This window comes from Hypanus sabinus, chromosome 2 (assembly GCF_030144855.1).
Source record: "Hypanus sabinus isolate sHypSab1 chromosome 2, sHypSab1.hap1, whole genome shotgun sequence".
Taxonomy (NCBI): Eukaryota; Metazoa; Chordata; class Chondrichthyes; order Myliobatiformes; family Dasyatidae; genus Hypanus; species Hypanus sabinus.
In genome coordinates, this window is record NC_082707.1 from 211,490,274 (window position 1) to 211,504,794 (window position 14,521).

The 14,521-nt window shown below is 46.0% G+C and overlaps 1 protein-coding gene across 1 annotated transcript in view; it reads left to right on the forward strand.

Moving 5' to 3' along the window:
- tmem63c (transmembrane protein 63C) overlaps positions 1-14,521 on the forward strand; it is a 494,723-nt gene that overhangs the window by 372,867 nt on the left and 107,335 nt on the right. Inside the window, exons 17-19 of the mRNA XM_059962995.1 lie at positions 8,032-8,097; positions 8,820-8,982; positions 10,992-11,097. Coding sequence (XP_059818978.1) covers positions 8,032-8,097; positions 8,820-8,982; positions 10,992-11,097 — 335 coding nt within the window. The remainder of the gene's footprint in view (positions 1-8,031; positions 8,098-8,819; positions 8,983-10,991; positions 11,098-14,521) is intronic.

The following is a 14,521-nucleotide window of genomic DNA, read 5'->3' on the forward strand; positions in this document are numbered from 1 at the left end:
ACTAGATTTTCCACTTCACTTGTCACCCATGGTTCCTTCACCCTACCATTCTTTATCTTCCTCACCTGGACAAATTTATCCCTAACATCTTGCAAGAGATCCTTAAACATCGACCACATGTCCATAGTACATTTTCCTGCAAAAACATCATCCCAATTCACACCCGCTAGTTCTAGCCTTTTTAGCCTCATAATTTGCCCTTCCCAGAGAGATCTGTGACCTGACCTGGTTTGTTACCTAATACTAGATCTAGTATAGCATTCCCCCTAGTCAGTCTGTCAACATACTGTGACAGGAATCCATCCTGGACCCACTTAACAAACTCTGCCCCATCTAAACCCTTGGAACTAATCAAGTGCCAATCAATATTAGGGAAGTTAAAGTCACCCATGATAGCAACCGTGTTATTTTTGCACCTTTCCAAAATCTGCTTCCCAATCTGCTCTTCAGTATCTCTGCTGCTACCAGGGGGCCTATAGCATACCCCCAGTAGAGTAACTGCTCCCTTCCTGTTCCTGACTTCCACCCATACTGACTCAAAAGAGGATCCTGCTACATTACCCACCCTTTCTGTAGCTGTAATTTTATCCCTGACCAGTAATGCCACCCCTCCTCCCCTCCCCCCCCCCATCCCTTTTAAAGCACTGAAATCCAGGAATATTGAAAATCCATTCCTGCCCTGGTGCCAGCCAAGTCTCTGTAATGGCCACTACATCATGATTCCATGTATTTATCCAAGCTCTCAGTTCATCACCTTTGTTTCTGATGCTTCTTGCATTGAAATACACACACTTTAGCCCTTCTACCTTACTACCTTTACACCCTTTATTCTGCTTCTCTTTCCTCAAAGCCTCTCTATATGTTAGATCTGGCTTCATGCACTTCTTTCACTGCTCTATCGCTCTGGGTCCCATCCCCCTTGCAAATTAGTTTAAACCCTCTCGAACCATGCTAGCAAACCTACCTGCAAGGATATTGCTCCCCCTTGAGTTCAGGTGCAACCCATCCAATCTGTACAGGTCCCATCTTCCTCAGAAGAGATCCCAGTGATCCAAAAATCTAAAACCCTGCCCCCTGCACCAACTCCTCAGCCACTCATTCAACTGCCATCTCCTCCAATTCTTACTATCACTGTCACGTAGCACTGGCAGCAATCCTGAGAACACCACCCTTGAAGTCCTGTTCTTCGGCCTTCTACCTAGTTCCCGAAACTCACACTTAAGGACCTCATCCCTCTTCCTGACTATGTCGTTGGTACCAATATGTATCACGACTTCCGGTTGCTTTCCCTCTCATACCAGGATGTCATGCACCTGGTCAGAGACATCCCGGACCCTGGCACCCGTGAGGCAATAAACCATGTGGGTATCCTTCTCACATCCACAAAACCTCCTCTCTACTCCCCTGACTATTGAGTCTCCAATGATGACAACTCTCTTCTTCTCCAGCCCATCCTTCTGCACCACAGGGTCAGATTCAGTGCCAGAGACCCTGCCACTGTGGTTCACACCTGGTTGGTTGTCCTTGCCAACAGTATCCAGGACGGTAAACTTATTATTCAGGGGAACGGTTACAGGGGTGCTCTGCACTACCTGTCTACTCACCTTGGCTTTCCCCCCCTCTGACTGTCACCCAACGACCTGCTTCTGGCAGCCTAGGTGTGACTACCTCCCTGTAGTTCTCATCTGTGTCTGCCTCATTTTCCCTTATGAGTTGAAGGTCATCCAGCTGCTGCTCCAGATTCCTCACACGGTCTTCCAGATCGCCCAACCACATGCCCTTCTGGCAGATGTGACTCTGCAGGAGAGGGGAGTTCCCCTAAGACTGCCACATCTAACAGGAGAGGCACATCACCATCTCAGGAGGCATTGTAAAGACTAACTGGGAACAAACTCATCCTCCGCCTCTTCTCGTCGAAATCTCTCGAGTCAAAGCCTCAAATCTCCACTCCCTCACTGGCCCACTCACTCACTGGCAGCTTTCCAAAGGCCGCTCCGTTTGAGCTACCCCTCTATTTATTTGTTTGAGCTTTTCAAACTGCTTGGTCACCTGACCTCGATTCCCCAGTCAGCTGCTTTCTGCTGAATCTGAGCTATTCAAATCTTGATTGCACAGTCCAACTGCCAAAACTGCCAGAATCTCTCAAGTCAAAGCCTCAAATCTCCACTCCTTCACTGGCCCACTCACTCACTGGCCGCTTTCCACAGGCTCCAAATACTCTCACCGCTTACCGTGACCCCACTCCATATACCATCACCACTTACCATGACCCCATGGCATTCCCTCTCCACCTACCATGTCCGCCCAGGGCATTCCCTCTCCACTTACCGTGACTCCCCACAGCATTCCCTCTCCACTTACTGTGACCCCACTCCACATACCATCACCACTTACAGTGACCCCACTCCACATACCATCACCACTTACCATTTCTTTCATGGCATTCCCTCTCCACCTACCATGTCCACCCACGGCATTCCCTCTCCACTTACCATGACTCCCCACAGCATTCACTCTCCACTTAGAAACATAGAAACAGAGAAACATAGAAAACCTACAGCACAATACAGGCCCTTCAGCCCACAATGCTGTGATGAACACGTTACCTAAGGTTACCCATAGCCCTCTATTTTTCTAAGCTCCACGTACCTATCCAGGAGTCTCTTAAAAGACCATATTGTATCCGCCTCCATCACGGTTGCTGGCAGCCTGTTCCACGTACTCACCACACTCTGCGTTAAAAAAGTTACCCCTGACATCTCCTCTGTACCTACTGAGTCACTTACCATGTAACCCCTACAGCATTCCCCTTCCACTTACCCTGTACCCTCATCATTTACCATGTCCTCCCCACTCCCTACCCTCAACACTTAAAGTGATCCCCCATCGCATACCCTCACCACTTACCATGACCCCCCACGTGCCCTCACCACTTATCGTGACCCCCACTGTGTACCCTCATCACTTACCGTGACTCCCCACCACATATCCTCACCACTTACTGTGCCCCCCCACCGCATATCCTCATCACTTGCCATGTACCCCTACCGCATATCCTCACCACTTACCATGGCCCCCACCGCATACCCTCGCCACTTACAGTGTCCTCCCACTGCATACCCTCGCCACTTACCGTGACCCCCCCCCCATAGAGTTCCCTTAACACACAATGCAGGTAGTCCTTCTGCAGCCTACCTGTTTCGTCAACACTACCTTCCCCTCCACCAATCTTTGTATCATCTGCAAACCTGGCAACGAAACCATCTCTTCCATCATTTAAATCATTGATAAACAGCATAAAAAGACACAGTCCCAACACTGACCCTTGTGGAACACCATTAGTCACTGGCAGACAACTAGGAAAGGACTCGTATATTTCCACCTGTTGCCTCCTACAAGTCAGCCAATGCTCTAACCGTGTTAGTAACTTTCCTGTAATACCATGGGCTCTTAACTTGGTAAGCAGCCTCATGTGTGGTTCTTTGTCAAAGGCCTTCTGAAAATCCAAATGTACAATATCCCCTTCATCTATCCTACTTGTAATCTCCTCAAAGAATTCCAATAGGTCCGTCAGGCAAGATTTTTCCTCAAGGAAACCATGCAGACTTTGTCATAACTTGCTCTATGTCACCAAGTACTTCAGACTTGTGAACCAGAGTGAAGGGATAGGAAGGAAAAAAACAAAGATGGCATGCAGTCAGACTGTCAAGAACAGCAGGCAGGTAATAGGGCAAAATTGCAGCCGGCAGGGTGAATATCAGTGCATCAGGGATGTAGAATCAAAAAGGGCAGCAAATACAGTGCTCAAAGTGTTATATCTCAATGCATGAAGTATAAGAAATAAGGTGGATGATCTTGTTACTCTATTGCAGATCATCAGGTTTGATGTTGTATTTCAGAGCTGCTGCTCCAGATCTCTTAACTCAGTCTTCAAGGAGCTGCAGCTGGATTCACCACGCAGATGTAGTTCCTTGGGAGACTCTGGGTCTCCCAGGACTCCAACATCTGGCATGAAGAATACACAGTGGCCATTTAAACTATACTAAGTACCTCTGACAGAGTAAGGATAAAGGAAACTTGAACAGAAACTTACCCGGACAACTTACTGAGGGTCGATGCCTCTTCCAAACTGAAGCCTCCTTTGAGCCAAAGCCGGACATTCCTACTCTCACCACTGGTCCACTCCCAACAATGGCCACTCTGCCTGTCTCTTCTGTACTTTTATTTACTCCTCTCATACCATGTTCCCCCACCACATTACCTCATCACTTACTATGAACTCTCACCATGTTATCTCACCACTTACTGTGTTTTCCCACTGCATTACCTCACCACTCACTGTAAGCTCCCAACCTGCAACATCGCCACTCACTGTAAACGCCCACTGCATTACCTGAGCACTCAACATAAACTCCCACCATGCTACCTCGCCACTCACCATCAACTCCAAACTCCCACCACGTGACCTTGCCACTCGTTTACCTCACCACTCACAATAAACTCCCACAACGGTACCTTGCCACTCACCTTAAACTCCCATGACGTTACCTCGCCATTCACTGTAAACTCCCACCACATTACCTCACCACTCACAGTCAACTCCCACCGCACAACCTAACCACTCATCACAAACTCACACCACGCTACCTAGCCACTCACTATTAACTCCATGATGTTATCTCGCCACTCACCATCAACTCCCACTGTGTTACCTGGCCACTCACTGTAAACTCCCACTGGGCAACCTCATCACTCACCGTCAACTCCCACCGTGCAACCTTGCCACTCACCATTAACTCCCACCATACTACCTTGCCACTCACCATTAAGTCCTACCGTGCAACCTTGTCACTCACCATTAACTCCTACCGTGCAACCTTGCCACTCACCATAAACTCCCACCATACTACCTTGCCACTCACCATTAACTCCTAGTGTGCTACCTTGCCACTCACCGTCAACTCCCACCATGCTACCTCGCACTTCTGCAGGCTGGAGGAGACCGTGTACCACATGTACATGGAGTGTACGAGGCTGCAGCCCCTCTTTGCGTATTTACGTGGGCTGCTTCTCGCCTTCTGGCTGCATTTTAGCCCCACCCTATTTATATATGGTCATCCAGGAAGGAGGGGAGCATGGAGGGATGAGGAAGTCCTTGTTAACTTGCTCCTGGGGCTGGCGAAATTCGCCATTCAAGGGGTGGTGGGAGGATCTCCTCAGGCAGACTGCCTGGCAATGTTTAGGGGGTATGTTTGTGCCCAGATAAATATTGAAAAAGAACATGCACAGTCCACGGTGACCTTAGAGGAGTTTCGAGACCATTGGGCTCCGTGGGGTGTAAATGTCATTGTTGATAGAGATGGCAACATTCTGGTGTAATGTCTATTTGTAGTGAAGTAATTGTGTTTGCCACTGTTTTGTATATATTGCATAGCACCAATATTTGTAATAAAGGATTTTGTAAAAAAAAAACCATGCTACCTCGCCACTCACCGTCAACTCCCACCGCGCTACCTCGCCACTCACTGTCAACTCCCACCGCGCTACCTCGCCACTCACTGTCAACTCCCACCGCGCTACCTCGCCACTCACTGTCAACTCCCACCGCGCTACCTCGCCACTCACTGTCAACTCCCACCGCGCTACCTCGCCACTCACCATTAACTCCATGACGTTACCTCGCCACTCACCATCAACTCCTACCATGTTATCTCACCACTCACCATAAACTCCCACTGTGCAACCTCGCCACTCACCGTCAACTCCCACCAGGCAACCTCACCACTCACTATAAGCTCCCACCACTCACCATCAACTCCCACCACTTTACCTCGCCACTCACCATTAACTCCATGATGTTATCTCGCCACTCACCATAAACTCCACTGTGTTACCTGGCCACTCACTGTAAACTCCCACTGCGTTACCTCGCCACTCACCATCAACTCCTACCATGTTATCTCACCACTCACCATAAACTCCCACTGTGCAACCTCGCCACTCACCGTCAACTCCAAGCTCCCACCGTACTACCTTGCCACTCACCGTCAACTCCCACCGCGCTACCTCACCGCTCACCATTAACTCCAGGATGTTATCTCACCACTCGCCATAAACTCCCACCGTCCAACCTCGCCACTCACCATAAACTCCCACCAGACAGACAGACATACTTTATTGATCCCGAGGGAAATTGGATTTCGTTACAGTCGCACCAACCAAGAATAGTGTAGAAATATAGCAATATAAAACCATAAATAGTTAAATAATAATAGGTAAATTATGCCAAGTGGAAATAAGTCCAGGACCAGCCTATTGGCTCAGGGTATCTGACACTCCGAGGGAGGAGTTGTAAAGTTTGATGGCCAGAGGCAGGAATGACTTCCTATGACACTCAGTGTTGCATCTCGGTGGAATGAGTCTCTGGCTGAACGTACTCCTGTGCCTAACCAGTACATTATGGAGTGGCTGGGAGACATTGTCCAAGATGGCATGCAACTTGGACAGCATCCTCTTTTCAGACACCACCATCAGAGAGTCCAGTTCCACCCCCACAACATCACTGGCCTTACGAATGAATTTGTTGATTCTGTTGGTGTCTTACCCTCAGCCTGCTGCCCCAGCACACAACAGCAAACACGATAGCACTGGCCACCACAGACTCATAGAACATCCTCAGCATCATCCGGCAGATGTTAAAGGACCTCAGTCTCCTCAGGAAGTAGAGACGGCTCTGACCCTTCTTGTAGACAGCCTCAGTGTTCTTTGACCAGTCCAGTTTATTGTCAGTTCGTATCCCCGGGTATTTGTAATTCTCCACCATGTCCACATTGACCCCTTGGATCAGCTACAGATGATTCTGCTCACACCATGTGACAGAGTTTCCCACCGTAGCCCTGTACTCAGCCTCATCTCCCTTGCTGATGCATCCAACTATGGCAGAGTCATCAGAAAACTTCTGAAGATGGCAAGACTCTGTGCAGTAGTTGAAGTCTGAGGTGTAGATGGTGAAGAGAAAGGGAGACAGGACAGTCCCCTGTGGAGCCCCAGTGCTGCTGAGCACTCCGTCTGACACACAGTGTTGCAAGCGCACGTACTGTGGTCTGTCAGTCAGGTAATCAATAATCCATGACACCGGGGAAGCATCCACATGCATCACTGTCACGCTACCTCGCCACTCACCGTCAACTCCAAACTCCCACCGTGCAACCTCGCCACTCACTGTAAACTCCCACCACGCAATCTCGCCACTCACCATCAACTCCCATCACACAACATCGCCACTCACCGTAAACTCCGACCACGCAACCTTGCCACTCACCATCAACTCCAAACTCCCAACGCACTACCTCGTTACTTACTGTAAACTCCCACGTTATCTCGCCACTCACCTAAACTCCCACCATGCAACCTCGCCACTCATCATAAACACCCATCATGCTACCTTGCCATTCACAGTGTCCACCCACTGCGTACCACCACTTACCATTTCCTCCCAGTAAATATCCTCATTACTTATTGCACTACTTATTGTGTTCCACACCATGTACCCTCACCACTGACTATGTTGTCTATTGCATTCCGTGTCCCAAAACTGCCTACCCACCACTTACTGTGTCCTGTCACCACAATCCACATCCCTCACTACTTATCATATTCCACCACCATGTTTCACAATTCCCCAAGTGCAGACCAAATCTCATCTACTTAAGAGTGGTGCTGACTGCTGTTCTCACCCCTATTACTGTGGTCTTCGTACCTAGCTGTACCTGAGCCGCAGTGTGAAACCATCCCATCCACAGATGTGATTTCTCCAGCACCGCACACAGAGGGTCATGCTTTCTCCAACTGTAGGGACCACCCTTCCCTATCACAGCCTTTGGCTTTCTCTCTCCAATACCATTTCCTTGTTTTCTGAGAGTCATGCCTTCCCTGACCATTCCCTCATCGCTGCCTGGGTCTCCTTCTCCCTGAGGCTGCTCCCATCTCCCAGATGCCCAAGGATAACATCATCTTCTGTTTGCATTTCAGTCTGGATGTCTTTTTCCACTGGCTCTTTGACACCAACTTCCTGGATGAGGCAGAAGTAAAGTTCCAGTAAGTTTCCACTCTGTAGTTGTGTCTACTCTGCCTAGTGTTTCTGTGCATGCATCAGCCTCTGGCAAACACAACAATGACCTCCAGTTAACCATCTTATAAACACCCCAAAGTGCATGCAATCTACTCTCAGTGATCTGATATTCTATATAGAACCTTGCAGTTTGACCCCAGCCTGTAATCCACTCCAGGAGATCTGTTATTCTCTATATAACTCCCCCCCAAACTCCTGGATTAGAACCCAGCCTGTAGTCCACTCTTAATATTATTATTTTTTTTGTTTTTGTGCAATTTGTTGTCTTTTGCACTTCGGTTGTTTGTCTTTGTGTCTAGTTTTTCATTGAATCTATTGTGTATTTACTGTAAATGCCTTCAAGAAAATTAATCTCAGGGTAGTATATGGTGATATGCATGTTTGTATATGTACAAACTTACTTTGTGTAAAGTAAACTTGTGTAAACTTACTTTGAATTTTGTAAGCCACTGCTGGGGTTCTGTTATTCTCTATATAAATCATCCAAATACCTGGATTTAAATTGCAGTCCGTCACTCACTCCCAGTGAAAATTCATTAAGATGCCCAAACACCTGGGTCAGGACCCAGTCTGTAAGCTCCTCACACTCCTGGATATCTGTAATATCCATGAATGCTGGGGCTCTTGATGAGATCCTTCTCCTGAATATCCACTTTGGCGTGTGATTTGCTGTTTCCTTCTCTTGCAGATGTGTCTTCCTGCCAGATAATGGGGCTTTCTTTGTGAATTATGTGATTACATCCAGCCTGATCGGTACTGCAATGGAGTTGCTGCGTATCCCTGGGTTGCTGGTGTACACTGCAAGGCTTCTGTTTGCTAAATCAAAGGCGGAGCAGATACATGTGAAAAAGGTAAAGACTCCTGTCCGCAACCCTCCCAGTGGGGAAATGATCAAAGGACTTATTGTTTGGATGAATTGAATTGAACTGAATTGACTTTATTACTTACATCCTTCATATACAAGAGGAGTAAAAATCTTTACATTATATCTCTGTCTAAATATGCAATATACAATTTATATTAGTTCATAATAAATATTATGTATAACAATATAACATAGAAATAGCGTGAATTAATCAGTCTGCTGGATGGTGGAAGAAGCTGTCCCAGAGCCTGTTGGTTTTTATGCTGCGGTACCATTTCCCAGATGGTAGCAGCTGGAACAGTTTGTGGTTGAGTTGACTCAGGTCGCTGTCGGGTCCTGCAATTGACAGAAGTACAATTCCCATACCAGAAAGTGATGCAACCAGTCAGGATGCTCTCAATTGTGCCCTTTAGAAATTTCTTAGGAGTTGGGGGCCCATACCAAACTGTTGTGCCCTTTTCGCCACACAGCCAGTATGCTCAGACCACATGAGATCCTAGTTGATGTTTATGCCGAGGAACTTAAAGCTGTTCACCCTCTCAACCCCAGATGTATTGACGTCAATACGTCTCCATTCCTCCTGTAGTCCACAGTCAGCTCCTTTGTTTTTGTGACATTGAGGGAAGAGGTTGTTTTCTTGACACCACTGTGTCAGGGTGATGATTTTTTCTCTGTAGGCTACCTTGTTATTGTTTGAGACAAGGCCTATCAGTGTAGTATTGTCAGCAAATTTAATTAGCAGATTGGAGCTTTGGGTGGTGACACAGTCATGCATATACAGAGAGTAAAGTGGGGGGCTTAGGACACAGTCCTGAGGGGCACCTGTGTTGGAGGTCAGAGGGGCAGAGGTGAGAGAGCCCACTTTTGCCACTTGCTGGCGATCGACAGGAAGTCCAGTATCCAGCTACAAAAGGCAGGGTGGCCAAGTTCTCTGCGCTTCTTGTCAAGCTTGGAGGGAATTATGGTGTTGAAACTGTAGTCCAAGAACAGCACTCTCACATAAGCATCCTTCTTCTCCAGATGTGTAAGTCTAGTGTGTGGAGCAGTGGCTATTGCAGTATCCGTCAATCAGTTGTGTCAGTAGGTGAATTGTAGGGAGTCCAGTGTGGATGGTAGCATGCTGCAGATGTAGTCCTTGACCAGATTCTCAAAGCATTTGCTTATTATTGAGGTGAGTGTGACAGGATGCCAGTCGTTCAGATATACTACCTTGGTCTTTTTAGGTGCTGGAACATTCGTGGATGTTTTGAAGCAGGAGGGCACTCTACTTTGGGAGAGGGAGAGGTTAAAAATGTCAGTAAATACACCTGCCAGTTGTGCCACACACACTCTGAGTACTCGCTCTTGGATGCCGTTGGGTTCTACAGCCTTGTGACTGTCCACTCGTTGGAAACACTTGCATACTTCAGCCTCAGAGATCACCAAGCTGCAGGTCACATCAGCTGTAGGTCTCCTCAGGGGCTCAGTGTTGGCAACATCAAATCGAGTGTAATAAAGATTTAGCTCATCTGGGAGAAAGACAGCAGTGTTAGAAATTCCACTGCATTTATCTTTGAAGTCTGCAATGGTGTGTTGACTTTGCCATAAGCTGCGTGTGTTTTTGGTGGAGAGTTGAGTCTGAATCTTGTCCCTATATTGTTGTTTCACTGCCTTGATGACTTTGCGCAGATCATAGCTGTATTTCTTGAGCGTGTGCATTTAGTGGATGAAGAATTCCTTCTTATCTACATTGCATTGAAGGGTTGAAAGGAGTTGAGCACAGGGTGGGTAGGAAAAATGGGGTGAGAGGACTTAAAAATGGAGGGAATGATACCAACCTCAGCTGGCCAAAAGGATCTGAACTTTTATTGCTGTAAGTCTAAGTTCATGGGGGTGGGGTGGATGATCAGGGGACTGTGAATATTTGAAGGATTGCTCAATATCTTCCACCCTTCTGTCTATCATACACCACTGCACACACCCCCTTCCTAACCTCACCCCTCTCTCTCTCCCCAGAATCAAGCCTATGAGTACCAGTTTGGATTGGAGTATGCTTGGACCATGTGTATATTTGCTGTTGTGATGACCTACAGTATCACGTGTCCGATTATCGTTCCCTTCGGTGAGTGTCTGTGTTCTATGAATTACGTCCATAGCCAATACCTTCTTTCACAGTGATCAAAGCAGAATATAATTATTCCAGATACTACATAACTAGAGCCTTACGTATCTTTCACCCTTCATAACCAGTACACCCAAAAATGGCCATCTTGTATAAGCCAGTCCCATCATAATCCACTTCTATTAGCCAGTCATTTACCCAGTCCTTATCATCCATCCACCTGGATTTGAAATGTTGTTTTCTTCAAGTTCAAATGAATTGTCATTCAACCATACACATACATATATATGCACCTAAACAAAATATTGTTCCTCCAGGGTTAAGTTGCAAAATACAGTACATATAGTCACACACAGCACATATAGTTACAATCCAGCAAATACAGGCACAAAATAATATGACCAAGTCCCTGATTGGCAGTCCCTGAAGATTGACAGGTTGACATAAGATCATAAGATGTAAGGTGTGTGTGTGTGTGTGTGTGTGTGTGTGTGTGTGTGTGTGTGTGTGTGTGCGTGTGCGCGCCCTTAACTCCTGCTGGAGTCATGACAAGCTTTTTGCACCAATCTTGGTGCAAAACTAGTGGAGCCCATCCCTCTCCAGGTTTTTTTTTACAAGGTCGAGTTGCTAGCTCAACACTCAACCCAAGGGAGCCAGCTGGATTTGAACTTGGGACCTCTTGCCCCAAAGTCCAGCGCTGATGCCACTATGCCACCAGCCAACATGTTTGTAAGACAGTATAATGATACTGGCATGATTATATTAGAACAAGCATTTGTATAACTATGGAGGGCTGTGGGTAACCCTAGGTAATCTCTAAAGTAAGTACATGTTCAGCACAGCATTGTGGGCCGAAGGGCCTGTATTGTGCTGTAGGGTTTCTATGTGTCTTAAATATGTGAAACAGCAACAATGAAAGTTGAAAACTGTCTGTGAATTGGAGCTTGTGGGAAGGCATTTAGACAGGTTGTACATGTGTACCGAGTGGCACACATTCCCTTATTTCCTACTCTCTCATTAATTTATATAAAAGAAAGTCCAATTTGATGTTATCAGATCGATTTCTCACTCTCAGTCACTTTGGCTCTTCCCACTCAGTCTACCTACACTTCGTATCTTCTTGCTCTTCCATGTCACCTACTGTCTCTCCTAATTTACTGTCACTAGTGGTCTTGGAGAGACAGGAGTTCTTTCACCCAAATCTTGAATAATTGTGCTGGAACATTAAGGCCCAGTAAACTAGAGGGTCTGAATTATAGGGAGGCAAGTGTTTCATTCCAAGGACTGATTTTGTAGAGATGTAAAAAAATTATGAAGGCTATTAATAGGGTGAATACACACAGTCTTTTCCCAAGAAAATAGAACTAAAAAATTAAAAGGCATAGTGAGAGGTGAAAGACTTAAAGGGGACCTAAGGGGCACTGTCTTCATGCTATACAGTGGATTCCAGTTAATCATTTATTTGGAACAACCTCCAAGAACAAAAACTAATCGAGAAAATAGCCGAGATTCCCTTCATTTATTTGAAACAATTGGGGTAGGGGACTGCTTAGCTGGTAAGAACCGGCTGAGTGAAGTAAATATCTGGTAGGTTTCTCCTTTTTCATTCCCTGTCTGCTACTGCATAGTTAGAGCAGTGAGAATGGCTCTAGGGGCAATGTTGTGTTCTTTGTGTGAGATGTGGGGACTCTGATGGCTAACACAAGAGGGCACAGTTTTACTGTGCTTGGAAGTAGGTATGGAGGAGATGTTGGGTAGGTTTTTTACGCAGAGAGTGGTGAGTGCATGGAATGGGCTGCTAGCGACAACAGGTGGATACGATAGGGTCTTTTAAGAGACTCATGGATAGCTACATGGAGCTTAGAAAAATAGAGGGCTATGGGTAACCATAGGTAATTTCTAAAGTAACCATATAATAATTACAGCAAAGAAACAGGCCATCTCAGCCCTTCTAGTCCGTGCCGATCACTTACTCTCACCTAGTCCTACCGACCTGCACTCACCCATAACCGTCCATTCCTTTCCTGTCCATATACCTATCCAATCTTTTTTTAAATGACAATATCGAACCTGCCTCTACCACTTCTACTGGAAGCTCATTCCACAGAGCTAACACTCTCTGAGTAAAGAAGTTCTCCCTCGTGTTACCCCTAAACTTTTGCCCCCTAACTCTCAACTCATGTCCTCTTGTTTGAATCTCCCCTACTCTCAATGGAAAAAGCCTATCCATTTCAACTCTATCTATCCCCCTCATAATTTTAAATACCTCTATCAAGTCCCCCCTCAACCTTCTATGCTCCAAAGACCTAACTTGTTCAACCTTTCTCTGTAACTTAGGTGCTGAAACCCAGGTAACATTCTAGTAAATCTCCTCTGTACTCTCTCTATTTTGTTGATATTTTTCCTATAATTTGGTGACCAGAACTGTACACAATACTCCAAATTTGACCTCACCAATGCCTTGTACAATTTTAACATTACATCTCAACTCCTATACTCAATGCTCTGATTTATAAAGGCCAGCATACCAAAAGCTTTCTTCACCACCCTATCCACATGAGATTCCACCTTCAGGGAACTATGCACCATTATTCCTGGATCACTCTGTTCTACTACATTCTTCAATGCCCTACCATTTACCATGTATGTCCTATTTTAATTAGTCCTACCAAAATGTAGTACCTCACACTTATCAGCATTAAACTCCATCTGCCATCTTTCAGCCCACTCTCCTAACTGGCTTAAATCTCTGTGCAAGCTTTGAAAACCTACTTCATTATCCACAACGCCACCTATCTTAGTATCATCTGCACACTTCCTAATCCAATTTACCACCCCATCATCCAGATCATTAATGTATATGACAAACAACATTGGACCTATTACAGATCCCTGAGGCACACCATTAGTCACCGGCCTCCAACCTGACAAAAAATTATCCACCGCTACTCTCTGGCATCTCCCATCCAGCCACTGTTGAATCCTTTTTACTACTTCAATATTAATACCTAACAATTGGACCTTCCTAACTAACCTTCTGTGTGGAACCTTGTCTAAGGCCTTACTGAAGTTCATATAGATAACATCCACTGCTTTACCCTCATCAACTTTCCTAGTGACCTCTTCAAAAAATTCAATAAGATTTGTCAAACATGACCTTCCAAGCACAAATCCATGTTGACTGTTCCTAATCAGACCCTGTCTATCCAGATAATTATATATACCATTTCTAAGAATACTTTCCATTAATTTACCCACCACTGATGTCAAATTTACAGGTCGATAATTGCTAGGTTTACTCTTAGAACCCTTTTTAAACAATGGAACCACTTGAGCAATTCGCCAATCCTCTGGCACCATCCCCGTTTCTAATGACATTTGAAATATTTCTGTAAGAGCCCCTGCTATTTCTACACTAACTTCC